Here is a 17,893-nt window from a genome sequence, read left to right on the forward strand (position 1 = left end):
CTGCGGGCAGCCACAGAAACCTGCTTAGGCTGGGCTGGCTACAGGAGAAAACAACCAAAACAGATAAGGACAAGTGCGCAACGGAGGAGAAAATCCGCTTCCAAGTGTTGTTAACTTGCTGGGGAGAGGTTTGACAGCGAGAATTACGACTTGGAGTTTCCAGCCAGAAGAACCTTTATGCTGAGCTGAGGCAGCGGCACTTCAGCGAGCCAAACGCATCAACGGAATCCAGCCAGGACGCCTCTCCACACACACTGCACCACCAGCAAACTCTGCCCGGCAAGGAGTGAAGGCATCATTACCACACCAGCAGCGACACAAGCTCTTGAACGCCGTACCTCGAGTGGGCAGCCGTCGCCAAGTTTAAAGCTCCCAGCGGCTGGGGCGTGCGCGTATGGGTGTGCAACGTTTGTGCGCTTTTGTAGAGGAAAAGAGGCTCGCATCGCTGTCAGCGTTTTCCACAGCAAGCACAGAATGCACGTGGCTACGCAGATGCAGCGAATGGACAGCTGAGGCTGCTGCTAAAGTTGCAAGTGCCCATACTTGAAATTGCAGGCTAAGAAACTCGGGGAAAATAAAAGCTCTCACACAAATCCTGCTGGGCTCTAGGCCTGGGGCGGGTTGCAGACTCACTCGAAAGCAGCAACGCCTGCCCTTTGCTCTGCGTGTTATTTGGCACAGTGATAAAAACAAACTGCTCCTGCAAGTCCTTTCAACCAGTAATTAACCAAGCCTTCACCCAACATCCCCTCACCTTCTTTCAGCACAGCTAAGATTCATAACAAGCTCTTTGGGTCTTGTTCCTCAAGCCTCTACCTCATTGCTGTCATTGCCCCAACAACAAAATAAATGCCGCTTGCATTGCAAGATTTGATGATAAATGCTAAGTTCCGGGGGAACAGTTCAAGCCTGACAAATGAGTGTTTCCCTGAGGAAAGCTTTCTGCCAGAATAAATCCCGTCACCTGTAGACGCCTCCTTTGCATCTTTTAACATTAGCAGACTGCAGCTTTTCCCACCTGTGTTTTTAGTCACTGATCAGGGATAAAAGTGTGCCCTTGTTCAGATCCTTGTCTCTGAAAGATGTGTTGCAAGTGAAGGAAACTGACCCCATTAGGTACGATGCAAACAAAACAAACCGATAACATAAGCTTCTTGTGCCCTGCAGCTTATCTTAAACTCAAAAGGGCACTTCTGAGGTGAAGAGGATTACTTTGGAAGTAATACTTCTGAAAAACCTAACAGAAAAAGCTTCCTACAGGTGAGCAATTTGCATCACCTTCCTTGCCATTATTCACTTATCCCTCTGAATGCCATAAAATGTTCCATAACCACATGAACCAGCATTGCTTTTCTCAATCCAAATGCGTGCAGAAATCCAAGCGAGTGCAGAAATCCTTACTTTAAGGGCTGGGTGGCTTCACACAGATCCCTGGGATGGCAACATTGCCCCCTGCCGTGCTGAGGCTCTGGAAAGGACACCATGTGAAGCAGTGGGGCTGCTGCATTAAGTATCAAGGCAAGGTACGTTGTAAGCAAACACCTCACCCCCCTGTGATGAGTAGTTTCCATGGGACAAGGGGCTGCTCTCATCAGTGAGAATCACAGAAACATTCAGGTTGGAAAAGGAAATGGAGATCATGCAGCCCATCCGTTAGGTAGCACTACCACGTCCACCACTGAAAGGTGGCCCTAAGCGCTACATCTACACGAGGGTCACGTTGATCTCCAGTGTTAAACACTGTCTGTTTTGCAACAGATTCTGGTTTACCAAAGAATCGATACCTTTCGTAAAGACAGATTGTTAGATCTGAAACTCCTCCTCTCGCACTCAGTCATTATGATGCTTGCATTGATGGGGGGGATTACTGTTTTCAGACCTCTCAGAACTTGTCACAGCACCTGGGAAGCCACCAATACATCAAATTATCCATACCTACTGCTGCTGCCCTTGTCCATGATGACACCTTCAGGTGAGTCACGTCAGTACTAATGGAGTATCTTCAACTGGAAGAGGAAAAAAAGAGATTGAACATCTTTTTCACAAAAGAACACCACGTTGTACTCAGTAGATGTCACTCAAGCTTTGCTTCAACAGTCACAAAGGGCAAGCCAGGAACGTCCTTCCTCAGAGTCAGCAGAGAGAGAAAAGAGAAAGCCAAAGGAGCAAACACGAAAAATCTCCGCTTTCCAAAGCAGCGACTCATTACAGGACAGGGATGTCCAGAATGCCTGTTACAGCAAACAAAACATAAACCCCACCTGTTTATTTCCTTTGTCTGTGTGTGTCTCTGCACACAGTCTCCACAGTTATTTTTCACTGCAAAGGTACACAGAGGTACACAACCCTCACCCCTCGGCACTCTCCCGCAGCTATTTCAGAGTTGTGTGAATCCCTCAGTTCTCCCTAGCAGTCTAAATCGTCTTTCAGCTACGTTCAGGATGACGGTGTGAAATACTACACAACAGGAAGGTTAGATGTAAGCTAAAGGACGGATTTCTTACCCAAGACAACAACTCGTTTGGATTTCTGAGGTTCACTGCTTTGACACATTTCTGCACAATCCTCAATACTGACAGGCTGAGGCACAATCTCTGCATCAAACACACCTACACTTCAAGACACTGACTTCTGGAAAAGCTTGTAAATGCTGGGAATGCTCCCGTAAGCACTCCTGCTGGTTTCAGAGAGACCTGTTAGAGCCACAAGCACTCATCACTATATTGTAATGAGCGTTTGCAGAGACTGCCCTTAGCTGTTTAGGAACAACAAAATACAGTCAGTGTTCACCTGCCTGGAACAGCAAGGCAGCAGGAGCCCCCACGTGAAAACTGACTCTCACGGCAGGTTTCCCAAAGGACTAGCAGGGACCTAAGCCAGCATCTGTGCCAGTCTCTGCTGAGCCCTTCATCATTCCAGCCACGGAGCTACACGGCAGCTGCATGAATACCTGCCTAAAGCAAGGAGTCTGGGTCAAGATCTCCAGGGAGCTACGCACAGAGCCTGGGCTGTCCCACTGGCATTGCAGCACGAACGGGAGAACCCAGATAGCCATTTTCCCCTTCCCCCAGCAGTGACGCTGCATTCCAGGTCGGCTCTTAAAGAGAACTACAGGCTTGGCCAAGAGGAAGACAAGCCAGGCTATAGGCTCCGGTACAGTTAGTTCAACTTTAAATATGCCATCAGGGCACTCCCTTCAGAGAACCAGATAGCCCTCTGATGAATGGAAACAGCTGTGGAAAGGGGAAGGAGTGAAGAGAGAAAACAAGCATTAAAAATACAGCTACGGATTAAAGGGTAACTCCAAATACAAATCCAAAGCAGCAGTGTTCAGGAAGCAAGGAGAAAACAAGGGGAAGGATGTTGCATCAACTACTGCAAGAGAGCGACCCCCTCACATCACTGTAACAGCAGAAGAAAAGAAACAAGCCTGGAAACACAAAGACATGGAGAGCAAGCCTAGATTAAAGTGCAAGAACGCCTGAGTAGAAGCTACAAATCTCCAACAGGAAGAAATACGACTGAAAACGTTTCTGTTTCAGTTTGTGGCATTCATTTGCAGCATCTCACACTCCTGAGTGAGCAAAATGATTTATGGCTGCGGAGGAGGCCACAGCAGCTTGATGTGAAACCTTGTGAAGCCACCCAGAGCGACTGATACTAAACAGGAGCACAGATGCCAGTTCTAAACTCCTTGGTACTCGGGTGACAAAAGCAAAACACAAAAAACACAAACCCAAACCCACACTAACCCCCACCCACCCCCCAAAAAAAGAAAAAAAAAAACCCACAAAACAAACAAAAACCCCCAAGAACCCCACAAAAGAAGAAGGGGAGGGTTGTGAGGCCTCACTTGCAGCACTGTGCACAGTTCCGGTGTCCTCAGCGTAAGAAGGACATGGAGCTGTTGGAGCAAGTGCAGAGGAGGCCACAACAGATGAAGACAGGCTGAGAGGGTGGGGGCCGTTCAGCCTGTAGAAGAGGAGGGTGCGTGGAGACCTCATAGCAGCCCTTGCAGCTTCTGCGGGCTTTGCTGAGGAAGCCCCTTAGGTTGTGAGTGCCGTGTTAAATCATCTCCGTCAAATACACGCTGTTAATCTAAAAACCAATAACCGAGCACATCTCTGGTGCGGTGCAGATTATCAGTTCCACAAATTGCTCATTTGCTGACCAAGAGGATTTGCTCACCCCTACGCTGAAAACTGCTCACCGGGTGGTTGGTTGGTGAGAGCTGATCCCTGCAACCCAATTTCTGAGATTCCCTGCCGGTTCCACAGTCTTCTGTGATGCTTGGTTGAAGATTTTCTGTGGAAAGGGCGAATCCTGTGTCAGGTTCCTTGTGAAGAAAGCTTTCAGTCACGATGGTCTGATCCCCTACAACGCTCTTGGGAGATCGACTGGTCTCCAGGGGGAGGCTCTGCGCACATAAATACTGGAATGCTGTTACGTCACAAAGGTACCGTATCGCAAGTCATAGACATTGACAAGAATTCTAGATCTTTCCCTCCATCACCAAAGCAAGCTTCCAGCCTGTTCCATGGGAGATCAGTGTAACACGCCTTGTGCAATTTGTTAAAACTGCGTCGTCGTTTCCAGCTGGAAAGCCCAAGTCACCCTTTTGCTGCCTGTACTGACTGGGGACACAATACTGCCCAGCCTCTTTCCACCTAACCCAGGTGCCCAGCCTGAACTTCTGCAGTCACTGGCAAGAAAATCCAAGGTTTAATGAGTGTGGAATTTTCTACTTCCAGCTTTAAGCGTGCAGTTTTTCACTCCTCTTCGTGCAGTCCTAAGGAACCACTGAAGGAAAACAACATGCACTTTATGCACCAGCAGGATGTCCACGCTGTACCATGGCAGTTCTAGCTACCCAAGTGCAGCGTGTGATTTCCACTTGATCCCAGGCAAATCGTGCTCTTACCCAAAGAAAGAGCAAGGGGAAGTACTGCTTCTGGCGCTGACTATTCTTTTCCTCCACAAGCAACAGAAATACTATGAACTTTTTGGCTCTTGCTTAATGATCAACACAGAAAACCCTCAGGGTGTCAAGAAGCAGGTTTTGTGTGCCAAAATAAACGCTGTGTCTGTGATCGGCAGGCTTCTCTTCGCCTTTTAATTGAGCCAGACTGAAAACAACAGAAAACTCAGGGCACTTTCTCATTTTAAAGGAAGGTGCCATCAACGCTGTGTCTTTCCTCCTAAAAACAGTTTAAAGTTTTCCCAGTATATCCAGAACCATCCCATGATGATTCTTTCTCCTTTGCAGGTGCTTTGTAGCCAACAAAGGGGAAGAGAGGATGTGAGTGACACAGGTGCAGCTGCACCCTGGCCGGCAGAGAGGGCAGCTTGTGTTCAACTCACCCTCGCTCCCCACCAGAACCAGAACAAGATCCACACATGTACGGCCACAACCACGAGCTGCCTCCCCGTGCTCCTCTTCCTACCTTCCATGCATCTTGCAGCCGGCCTGGGGGAGACCTGCTGTCACACCACTTGAAACACTGATCGATGGCAGGGAACCGAGTCCCACTCCCACCTTGCCTGAGCAAAGGCACCACCAACTTCCTCCTGTCTAAGCCTGGAACTGAAACTCCCACCAGATGCTCACATGGGCATGGTTCACATCTGGGGTTTTTTTACTAAAGAGACATTTCTTTCCTTTCCTCTTTCTTCAATACCAGTTTTGCCATTGGGGCTTTACGTGTGCAGCAAAAAAGTGCGCTGACCCCCCAAAAAGCGTACATTTTAGATACAGCATCTGTAACAGCAGCCTGTCTGGTGGGTATTACAACAATCTTCAGGATCCTCTACAGTTTACAGACTACACTGGAAAACCACATCCTTGGGTAGCAAACATCTTGGGCACAGTGTCTGATGCAGAAAGGACCCGAATAATGCACGAATTGTATCACAATAGTGCATAGAGACATGCAGAAATCATTCTTCCAAGGCACAGTTACACTGCCCAACATAAAACCAAATAATGGGAAAAGCCCCAAACAAGAACTGTTAAGGCCATTGCAAAGAGCTCACCTCACACAACCCACGAGAAGCAGAGCTACCATGGGGCATGGAAGCCTGTGGGATTCCCTGAGGGAATGGCATTTCCCTATCAGCGAGTGCTCAGAGCCAGGCTCTGATGGCTGCTGGCGGCTGACTCCGGCACAGTCTTCCCTGAATCCATTTCAGGAGGAGAAGAGGCTGATGCCTTCAATCATGACCCTCCTGCCACTCTAAGCACCTAGATTTGCACTCGTTCTTAAAGGAAAGGGCAGGGGGTGACAAAGAGGGGAGCAATTGAAACGGAGACTTCTTGTTCATAAATTAATACTTAAACCTCATTCAGAAGGGAAACGCTGAGACCATTCAGAGAGAAAAGGCAAACTGCAGCTTCTCTACAAGAAGCATGAAAACGCTTGCAACAACTCGTAAACAACGGGCTACTTTGTTTATTGTTTATTTCCCCACATGAATGAATGGACCGTCTGAGAAACTCCATCACACTCAGGGCAGAAAACATCATTTACAAGAGGGGCGTATGTCCCCAAAAGAAGTTGAAGATGTACAGATTTGTAATGGGAACCAAGAGGGAAGGGAGAGGACAAAACAAAAGCAAGGACGTCGCAGTCAGACTTTGACCTTAATTTACAGAGGAGCTCTCTGTGGGGTTTTCAACTGTTAAACAAATGGCATCTTAAAAATAGAACATTTGACAATTTCAACACATGCATTACTTCTCCTAAAGAAATAGGGCATGGAAATGATTTTGCTGTGCTACCATAGCTGCCTCCTTTCCTTACGGGACTTCACCATCACCTGCTTTCCCTTGGATTCATGATTTTGTTCCTCAATGGCAAATGTGATTTCCTCCACTATTATGTGTTTTGGTTTTATTCATTCATTCATTCCTCCATTCTCACTTGTTAAGACCTGATACAGGCCCAAGTGGAAATGATGAGCATCTTGCCTAACCCTTCACAGGCCTCTGACCTGGCTCGAGGAGGAAACATGATGGCTTTTAAAAAATTAACTCTTATTGAAACAGTCTCCCCCATGACCTGCAACAAAGCACAGCTTCCTATGTGGCTTGGTACTGATGCTTCCTCAGCTTGCTTTTGAAACAAAAGCCCCCAAGTACCACCCTGCATACCTGTGACACAAACTGCCCATGATCCCATTTCCTCCGGTTCCAGCAGAGTTTGCCCCGGGAGTGGGAGCAGTCCTTGCATGACCACTGGCACACAGTAGCAGAGCACATGTGTCCTTTCCCAGTTGTAAAGAGGCAAATGCCGGTACATCTGCCTTCACCAGGTGTCTTCTTACCAACTCTGCTCACACAATGCACTTGCGTGAGCTTTCCAGGGCAACAGATGATCACCATCTGGGCAGCAAAGTGCCTAAAGGGCCGGCAAGGACAGGACCTGGTGCACCCACAGCTTGCAGGGGGCGGTTCCCCTGGGGTGGGCAAGTGGCTCTGCAATGGGAGCACGCTCTGGCAGCAGGGAGTGAGAGGGCTGTATGCAACATTACAGTCCCGAGGGGACCTGCGTCCCTGCTTCACCTTACGCTTACCCATAACTGACACTCTGCTAAGGTGCTTGCAGACTCCCACAGTGGTTTTCAGATTCAATAAAGCCTTCTCCCTTCCTTCCTCCTCCTCAGCTAACTAGCCTAAAAATTGCTAAATTGCTTTGAAGACAACGTCAGAAGGCGGCATCGACCCACTAGTATGGAATCAAGCTCCAAAGTGCATGTCAAGCCTTCAGGCTGGCTGGCCAACCCATGCTTCCTGAGAGTGTGAGGTGTCCCTGCCCATGGCAGGGGGGTTGGAACCAGATAATCTTGAGGTCCTTTCCAACCCTAACTATTCTATGATTCTATGATTCTAAGAAAACAGTGAAAGCTGAGCCCCTCTCTGTCCCTGGCTCACCCAGAGCAGTCCAGGGAGAAGGAGCACAAGTGAAGTTTGATGGGTAAAAGAGCGAGGGGGGGACATGGACCTTCCTTCCACTGGTTAGGACAGCTTATCCCTGAAGTGCACTAAGGCTTTCAATAAAGTGAACATACAAGGACAGCCCCTTGAAGGTACAGGAAGGCCCAGCCAGGATCCTGGCAGTCCCGCACTGCCAGGGTAGGCGAGAGGACTCCAGGCTTCCTGGTGGCAGAGGCCACTTCTACAGACACTACTTTTGGAAACGCAGACCTTTTGTTCTCCACTTTCGTGACCATCCAGACTACTAGCAGGTAGTTTACACAATACTGCTGCACACACGCAGACCTGTTCCTCCATCCTGAAATCGTGTGGAAAACGGAGCTCATCCTTTCCTGTAAGAACAGTTATTTTAGGACACCATTCTCTTCACCACTCCCACAGGTCTGTCTGAGACAGGGCAAGGCATGCCAGAGGGGACCAGAGGGCTAAGGCACACTGTGAGATACGAGGAGAGCTGGATGCTGCTGTCACACAACAGGAAATCTCTGGGTAGAGAACGGTGTCCCCTTTCTGAACACACAAGTGCCGCAGATGCTGCCCTCAGAGTTACTGTCACCTGCACAATCACAGCTTCAAAATGCAGCCCCCAGCAAGGAAAAAATGCTTGCAAACAGCTCATTATTCCTTGGGTGTTCCCTTGACAAATTCCTAAGTTGGTACCAATTCCTGCTTTTAGATATTCACTGACACCAACAACACTTACAGGCAGATACCCAAACACAAGATTTGTCTTACGTTCCACATTCAACCACTCAGCCCCTCCTTAGAGAGAAGCCATTCCTCCCCATGTAAGCTCTCAGACCCAGAACAGTGTCCAAACAATCACAGTGACCCAGTACAAGCCAAGTACCCCCTCCTGTCAAAATGGCAAAAAGCAACAGGACAAGGAGTCCTCAGTGTCAGTGATGTCCCTTCACCACAGCAGAGGCAGAGCTGTCTCCAACCACACTTGGTCATTTTGCCACCCCAGCTGTGTTTGGCTGACAAGGTTTAAACCAAACAAGACCCTAAGGAACACAGCTCAAGTGCTAAGAGCATGTGTGCGTGGCAAGGAGGAAGACAGCGGCGATGACTTGAGCGAACTCGCAGCACTGAAGGCAGTGGCTTTCCCCCACTTCTCAGGACAGCGGGTGGCTGACAAATGCAAAAGGGTGAGGTCGGAAACAGGCAAGGCAGTAATTTCTGTGGCTTTTATTATAACATAACGCTGCCTGGCGCTGATGAGGTTGTTCCTTGCCAGTGCAGAGGTAAAGACACCAAAGGCTGCACCTGTGCTCGCAATAACCTTTCTCTCAGATGTCTTCCGGGCAAACAGCTGTTGCAACCCAGGAGATGTTGCATAATAACCTCGGGAGGAAGATTTCCTTCTTGACGGCACTTCCTCCTGTATAATTCTTGTTCTGCTGGTTATTCATCATATTCATCATGTTTGTAGACCATCAATACCTTGAGCCGTTCAGACAATTCATAGCACTTTGTCGTTTTAAAGGAAGGTGTCATTAACGCTGTGGCTCTCCTCCTAAAAACACTTGAAAGATTTTCCATTATACCCAGATCTATCCCACGATGATTCCTTTTCCTCTGCAAGTGCTTTCTAGCTGAGAATTCAACAGTTCAACACCTGAACTACCTAAGAATTCTATAAAGAGAGGCTGAGACTTTGAAAGTGCAAAAAAACAAACAAAAAAATCCCAAGGGGAAGAAAACAAGAAGAAATAATAACAATAGAAATCAGAATAAGAACGATAGTAAGAAAAACAAGTTCCAAGTACTTAAGAAGAAAAAGTTGTCTCAGGTACCTACAACGCTGGTCCAGGTATCTACGACGCTGTTCCAGGTTCCTACAAAGCTGTTCTAGGTACCTACGATGCTGTTCCAGGTACCTAAGATGTTCTTCCAGGTACCTAAGAAATTGTTCGAGGTACCAAAGAAGTTGTTCCTGGTTCCAAAAAAGTTGTTCCTGGTTCCAAAGAAGTTGTTCCTGGTTGCAAAGAAGTTGTTCGAGGTACCTAAGAAGTTGTTTAAGGTACCTAAGAAGTTGTTGCAGGTACCTAAGAAGTTGTTGCAGGTACCTAAGAAGTTGTTCCAGCTGCTTAAGAAGTTGTTCCACTTACCAAACAAGTTGTTGCAGGTACCTAAGAAGCTGTTTCGGGTACCTAAGAAGTTCTGCCAGGTACCTAAGAAGTTGTTGCAGGCAACTAAGAAGTTGTTGCATGTACCTAAGTAGTTGTTCCAGGTGCTTAAGAAGTTGTTCCAGGTGCTTATGAAGTTGTTCCAGATGCTTTAGAAGTTGTTCCACTTACCAAAGAAGTTGTTGCAGGTACAGAAGAAGTTCTTCCAGGCACCTAACAAGTTGTTGCAGGTACCTAACAAGTTGTTGCAGGTACCTAAGAAGCTGTTGCAGGTACCTAAGAAGTTGTTCCAGGGGCTTAAGAAGTTGTTCCACGTACCAAAGAAGTTGTTGCAGGTACACAAGAAGCTGTTCCAGGTACCAGAGAAGTCCTTCCAGATACCTAAGAAGTTCTTGCAGGCACCTAAGAAGTTGTTGCAGGCACCTAAGAAGTTGTTCTAGGGGCTTAAGAAGTTGTTCCACGTACCAAATAAGTTGTTCCAGGTGCCTAAAAAGCTGTTCCAGGTAACTAAGAAGTTGTTGCAGGTACCTAAGAAGTTGTTGTAGGGGCTTAAGAGGTTGTTCCACGTACCAAATAAGTTGTTCCAGGTACCTAAAAAGCTGTTTCGGGTACCTAAGAAGTTGTTGCAGGTACCTAAGAAGTTGTTGTAGGTACCAAAGAAGTTCTTCCAGGCACCTAAGAAGTTGTTGCGGATTCCAAAGAAGTTGTTGCAGGTACCTAAGAAGTTGTTACAGGTACCTAAGAAGTTGTTACAGGTACCTAAGAAGTTGTTGCAGGTACCTAAGAAGTTGTTACAGGTACCTAAGAAGATCCAGGTGCTTAAGAAGTTGTTCCACGTACCAAAGTAGTTGTTCAAGGTATTTAAGAAGCTGTTCGAGGTAGCTAAGTAGTTCTTCCAAGTACCTAAGAAGAAGTTTTTTCAGGTACTTAACAAGAAGAAGTTGTTCCAGCTACTTAAGAAGAAGAACCAACTTAACTAACTTGAGCACCAGTTAAGGCATTTTACTTTTCAGTCTCAGCCAGTGTATACTCTGTCTAACATAATGGACCAGTCTGATCAAGCTGCTGGTCAGTGACAGCTGCTCCGATGCTGCGTCGAGTTCCTCAAAAAGCTCTGGAAGAATAGAGAGAAAACGTTTGGTTGGTTTCACACAAGAGGCACGGAGAGACAACAGCAGCACACTGTCACTTGGGAAGTCCCGTTAAACACATTGTTCATACAGAGAGCTCAGCGGTATTAGAAGGCTGGGAAGTGTTCACAAGTACGCACGGCAGGGCATATGAGAGGAAAAGGCACTCACGCGTGCATACGCACCGAACCACTTCCCCCAATGCTGCCTCTAAAAGGACATTGAGACTTCATGGCAGCGGGCACAAGTCTGGGTGTTCACACGCCAGTCCCTGCCACATGCTCCTCCAGGTGTTAAACAGGCCAGATTTGACTGTCCTTCTGAATGATGCCCAGAAGCACACACAGCTGTCAGAACATCCCCTTCCCTTCATCCGCCCTCAAACCTTGGAGCCATGATGACTTCTCAACTGAAGAGGTTTAAGCATTTCTATGGCTTGACAGGCTATACAGCTCTAATTTGAATTGCTTTTAGCTGGGCACTTCAGGCAGGTTTAAGGTAGTCCTCCTGTCCTCCCACCAGCTTCAGGCACTATGCTCCTTCTCCTGCACACGTAGGAGATGGCTCTTGTAGCCCATCTGAGGCTGCTGGGAGGTGCTGTCAGGCCGCACACCCTGCTCTGTGCTGGCAATCTTCTCTGCAGGTGACAGCAAGTTATGGGAAATTAGCCCACCTGTTCCTTTCCAGTCACCTTTGTGAGACATTCCTGTAGGACCTGCCTTCCAGTGACATGGGCTTGTCCCAGTCCCTTAGTCCCTCCAGTCTCAATCATGTTGCAGAGTACCTTTCAGCTCTCCTGTTTTACACACAAAGGTTGGAGGCTGAAAACTTCTGCTCAGCTGTGTAAGGAACATTTCAGGAGCATTCTCTGAATTCCAGCCACTGCCTCATTAGTGTATTTTTACAGCCTTCCAGCAACTGAGCCAGGCACATTGGTCTTTTGGGGTTTTGTGAGTTTGCCAACAGATCGTGACAATACATCCCTTCACCCACAGCAGCTCTGAAAACTGTGCTTTATGGAAAATGACGCTGCAAATGCCACGTGGAAGAGCAGGTTGCAGACTGAAGGCACCCAATCTAGGGATTTTGTGCATTCACCAACAAAAGCACAGGGCTGCAGGCCAAAATGTTTCTACTGAAAGTGAACCCTCTCAGCAAACCTAAGCATCCCAAAGGGAAAAGTAGCCAGAAAAAGACTCCTTATGCCTCTTGTGTTACCAGGAAACACGAGTGGGCTGGTTCCCTGCACTTGATATGCTCACCCCTTAGCTCTTAGACATTTGAGGATGCCAAGCCAACCTTTTCATTGGAACACTCATCAGCGTATCATCATCAAGTGTCTCTGCCAGTATGCCATAGCTGTCTGTATGCGATGCTTTGGTCTTCAGTTATGATGTTTGCTACACTGTTAGAATGTAGGCATGCACATACTCATAAACACAACACAAAAGACAGAAAAGCCAGAGGGGAAAAACTTACCCTTATTCTTCAGGATCAGTGCATCAGCTTGTTCCCAATTATTAAGCGCAGAGAGACCACAGGAAGTGATGTTGACGTAGGAGTAGGTCATGTCTAGGATATTGGAGGAGACGGTGGTTGAAGAGCACATACTGTTGCCACTGTAGGTGCTAGCTCCCGGCTGAGAAGTAGTAGGAGACGGCATTGGAAAAGATGGAGAAGGCATGCCTGTGCTCCTGCAGGAGAAAGAAACACCATCGTGAACATTTAACTTCAGAGTTTAAAACCTTGCCACAGACCATCTCATGCCAGGAGCTATCCGGTATCAACCAGGCTTGCAGAATGGAGCAGTGTTGAAAACTGAGATGTGTTCAGCTACGTAGCAAGTAACTGTCCTCTTAGTGCAAGGCCAAGGTTTTTGAAGCGATTTGCAACTCTTAAGGACTCCTCTTGACAGCAGAAAACATAGGACCAGTATCAGAAAGGGCTATACATCCACCTTCCAGAATCTACACCTACTTCAGGTAGGAAGTAGAGGCCTTCACCAGACCCTCTAAGTACTTGTTCCTAATGACTTCCATTGCAGGCATGCTGAAGCTCCCCACTTATGGAGGCTGGAGTTTCTGACAGCCAGTCAAAGCAGCCAGGTCTGCCCACACACACTTATTTAGAGACCTAGAGAAGCTAAAAGCAGGCAGCTGCCCGCTCTTCCAGACACAGGCTGGCTTCATCACAGGGCTTCAGCTCCACCACTCCAACCAACCTAATATTAGTCACTGGTATGACAGGGCTTCCACCGCTGCTCTTGGGTACCATCTACGTCCCAGTAAACTGTACTGTGCGAGGTGGCAGAAAAATAACTGGAATTTCAGCACCACTGTTAAAGACCAAACAACCCGATCACAACTGCGGAGTTTCAAAGGGACCCATGTGGAGCCCAGTAGCTATCTACCAAATGCAGTTACCACAGCACATAGAGAAGGTCTTTCTTACTGTCATTAAATCACAGGCCCAGTCTCCTGGGTCAAACACTGTCAGGTGGCAGCTTGCCTTTTACTTTCGCTGCCACATACACAGCAACACTGCTGCAGATACCTAGAAAGGACAACATGCTCTAGAACTCACAAATTAGAAAACGAGTTTCTTAATTGGTGACTGAGCTAAAGAGACAAATATTAAAGTATCACCTCAAAGTTATGCTGCCACAGGGTGAAGGCATGACCCTACTGGACAGTGGCCAGGAAATTAGGAGGGTATCTCACTAAGTATCAAAGGATCTCTAACAGAACAAAGATGACAACAAGGGCTTTGAAACAGCATAGTGATGATACCTTCTTTGCTCCTCTGACCACTTCTTTGGTAAAGAACTGCTCCGCCTGATACGCGGTAACTCTGGACCTCGTAACAAAGAAAACCTCTTCCCAACAAGAAGAGATGGGAAAGAGAGAGCGGAAACATACTCATGGCCCCTAACAGTGTGATTTCAGGGGGCAAGAAGGAGCAAATGGAAAGGTACTCTCACATGCAGCTTGCAACTCAAAGACTCCAGCTGCTGTTTTCACTCACACCCTTATGGGCACATTACAACACATCTATTTTCAAATCTTACCTTGCAACAGATGGAGAAGGTGCTTTTGTGGGAAAACTCTGCAGCAAGAAAAGAACTCGGGTTAGATTTGGGCTGTTCAGCTGACATCAGCAACTACTGCAGCCATCCATCTGGCAGCTCAGTTACGCGTGTCCTACCTTGAAGTGGTCATTCAGAATGCTGGAATACTTTGCTGCAGTCTCTTTTTTGCCACGGAACATTGCCATGTCCAGAAGGGACAGGCAGCGCATGCTGTGAACAGAAACACACCCAAGCCTGTTCAATATTCACGCTTGCTGCTGCCTGCTCAGCAGCCACCAGCCTTGTAGGACGCAGGCAGGCATGCCTCAGCTCTACTGCAAAGTCAAGAAAGCTCAGGATTTCTCCTCCTTCTGCTCATCATTAAAAAAGTCACTGTGAAATAATCACAAGGGGAAAGAAACCAAACGAGGGGGGGTCTGGTCTTTCATATAAACACGTGCCCAGCCTCTTACAGGTGCCACAGGCTGAGTAAAGCCCCCATCCAGAGATGTTCCTGTTCAGTCTGGGTTTTATAGCGTGAGGTTTTCTTCCTTGCAGAACCCTCATTCCCATTTCACTCACTCCTTTTCCCCTGAAAGCAATGAGTCTTTCACTCGATCAAGCCTCAAAAGTACGGAGGCACGGAAAACCAGTTACGCACCATAACACGGTAAAGATTTCTTCATGTGAAGAAGCTGAGGAGCTCATACAGTATTTTAGTGTCATGATGAACCTAAGGAAACAAAAGAAGGAGAACCTTGTCAGCCATCAGTGATCCGATGGCCCGCTCTGTATATGAAAAAACAGTGCATGCCATTATCTCAAAAGCTGGTCCAAAAGTCAGGAAACCTGCCCTGAGGTCTTAGTCCTGGCACCAAGTGCTTTGTATGATCTTGAACAGAGGACTGTCTCAAAATGCCTTGTTTTCCATGCAGCAGGAATAGATACGGCCTCTTATGTGACTCACTCTCCTCTCGCACGATTAACAGGCAGCGCCCCTCCAGGCAGATGTTCCCCATGGGCCACCTACAGGCCTGGGGCCCGTAAGACATGCCCCCAGCACTGAAAGTGTAATACCAATTCAAGTGTTTCTGGACAAGGCAGACATCTTAGAGGAAATGTTTTGCTTGGCAAAAACCAACCAAGCAAATCTCCTTTCTGAAAGCAAAGCAACAGCAGCAGCTGGGAAATACAGTCCATCAAGAGCAGAAAGCAAACAATTCCTTTTAGAAGTTTGTAGTCTAGGACAGAAAAACCTGACAGCTGTTTCAGCTGTGAGGCAGGGCATCAAATCAACTCTCAAACACACCCATACATCCCCTAATGTCAATATGAATAAACTGATACCTGTCTCTCTCCTATCCAGTACATGGTTCCTCAGGTTGTGCTGCCTGTATATGTCACACTGCCTGTGTATGTCATACTACCTGCATATATCTACTATGGCTGTGAAACTAAACGGGGAAGGTTGCTAAAAGAAGCCCCAGTGAAGCGTACTGGTAGCAAAACACATGGCAGAAACCAGCAAAGTCTGCCTTCAATCAAGTTGCAACACCTCTGGGGCACTGACTGCTCTTCCACATGCTGTACTGTTGCTTTGCTTTTTAAAACTGAAATGCTACTGAGCTCACATGCAAAAGCAACTTCAGATCTGGATAAAGGAAAAATCCCTTCATGTCCTTTCTTGTCAGAACCAGTGTTCTCTGGTGTACCTCAGCTGCAAGGCTCAAAGGCTCAGGAGGATGTGGTGCCTACTTCTTCTGATAAGCAATGCTGAACCATTCCAAAGGATTTGTCTCTGGTGCCTTTGCATGGTCCTTCTCGTGCTTACACAGCAACCTGAACTCTGCTCCATGGTGGGAACCCACAGCTGCCACAGCTGCAAACAAGCAACGCAAGTAACCCTTCCCCTCCAGACATGTTGCTTTGGAAACTGCTTACTTGATGAAATCTGTGGTGTCCTGGAATATTTTGTAGGCCATTTTCTGTGCATTCGATTCCACGGCAATTCCATATTCAATCAAGAAAAGGGCAGATTCTAGGTACTGGAAGGCCTTCGCAATCTTGTCAGTCTATTGGGAAGAAAATTCTCATTTTTAGACTAAGACAAAAACTACTTCTCTCAAGTGTACCCGAATTCCCTTTTTCTCCCTAGTAAGTCAGGATTTGAAGAAAGAAAAAGATGCAGGCCAGGCCTCCAGGTGACAGTTAATGTGGCCTTTGTGTCCTCTGGCTATTTGTATCTCTTCCTCTTGACCAATGGTTTCCCCAGGTATTTATTATCTTAACAGTTTTCAGGTATTACTGTCCGGTCTTGGAGGCCTGGCTCACGAAAGGCAGGGTCCCTCACTTCATTTCCACAGGTAAATGGCAAGCAGCATATGTAAATCATGTGACTAAGGCATAACTAGCAAAAACTACACTGCTTCATGTACACTGTTAAACGGCACATGAAGAAGAGAGCTGGTTACATCCGCAAAGGGCACATCCGAGTCTTGTCCCCCAGCAACACAATTACTGTCAGGATCCTGACATTTCAGAGGATACTGTCCTAAAACTGTTCTGACAAGGGCTTTGTCATAGCTCTGCAAAGCAAAGTGGCCTGCTAACCTCAGACAACATCTGCTCTAAATCCTGCTCTTGAGGCATATTCTCTGGATGTGTTTATAACAAAGGGAAATGTCTGAACATTTGGGAAATAAAGACAGCATCCCCACATATGTCTTGAACATACTCCAGGTTTGGAGTACGGAAGTCATTTTAGCTAGTGAATCCTCATTCACATGCACACAAATATTGGCTCCGAATGCATGAGCTGGTTTACATTTCTAGCACAGAGCCAAAACTTACCATTGCATCAGCTTTGTGCTTCAGCCTAATGGCCTCTTCTAGGTAGTATTCTGCTGGGTACTTCAGATGTCTGAATTGGGGACAGAGAGAGGAAAAAGAGAAAACAGAGAAAAGGCATAGGATGATTATCAATTTTACCTTCCCATCTCGAGGATGCTCCGAGTACAAACAGCCTTTGGTGAGCTTCTTTATAGCCTTATCGAACATGTTACAACTATGACAGTCACCAAGTAACTGTTGTCTGCATGTTCAGAAACACACAGCAGCTGAAGGCAACATTGTAATTTCTAAATTAATAACTAATTTCTAGAGTAGTGGTTCTAATACAAGCAATGTTGTAATTAGACCTTTGCTTTGTGGTAGGTGGGATAAGTCCCAGCCATGAGAAGACAGGAGAGGGCAAGTCACTGACAACCTCTCCTTCTCTCTTTCCTCCCCAGAGAAGTGCCTATGAAAGCAGAAGCCAGGGTGGCTGCAGGGCCAGCCTGGCCTGGTGGCTTTAGAAAGTACAGATGAGGGGTTTAAAACAAAACCTTACCTTTCAAACTTGAGTTGAGGTCTCTTTGGCTGGGAGGTACCATGTCGCAAAGAAGGCACTGGGAAAAGTTTTGTGACACGTCCGGCAGATCCCTGACAAAGCACAGAATACAGATAAATCTGGTTAGAGAGACGTCAAAAACGATCCCAAAGCTTGCGTTCCCTAAATTTCAATAGGAAATGC

At 47.1% G+C, this 17,893-nt stretch overlaps 1 protein-coding gene across 1 annotated transcript in view; it reads right to left on the reverse strand.

Annotated features, from left to right (window-relative positions):
- LOC136006318 (AF4/FMR2 family member 1-like) overlaps positions 1–17,893 on the reverse strand; it is a 107,184-nt gene that overhangs the window by 22,012 nt on the left and 67,279 nt on the right. Inside the window, 7 exon segments of the mRNA XM_065664359.1 lie at positions 12,735–12,949; positions 14,323–14,360; positions 14,460–14,553; positions 14,984–15,055; positions 16,264–16,394; positions 17,173–17,242; positions 17,711–17,802. Of these exon segments, the coding sequence (XP_065520431.1) occupies positions 12,735–12,949; positions 14,323–14,360; positions 14,460–14,553; positions 14,984–15,055; positions 16,264–16,394; positions 17,173–17,242; positions 17,711–17,802 (712 nt within the window).

The sequence above is a fragment of the Lathamus discolor genome, chromosome 1 (genome assembly GCF_037157495.1).
Source record: "Lathamus discolor isolate bLatDis1 chromosome 1, bLatDis1.hap1, whole genome shotgun sequence".
Classification (NCBI taxonomy): Eukaryota; Metazoa; Chordata; class Aves; order Psittaciformes; family Psittacidae; genus Lathamus; species Lathamus discolor.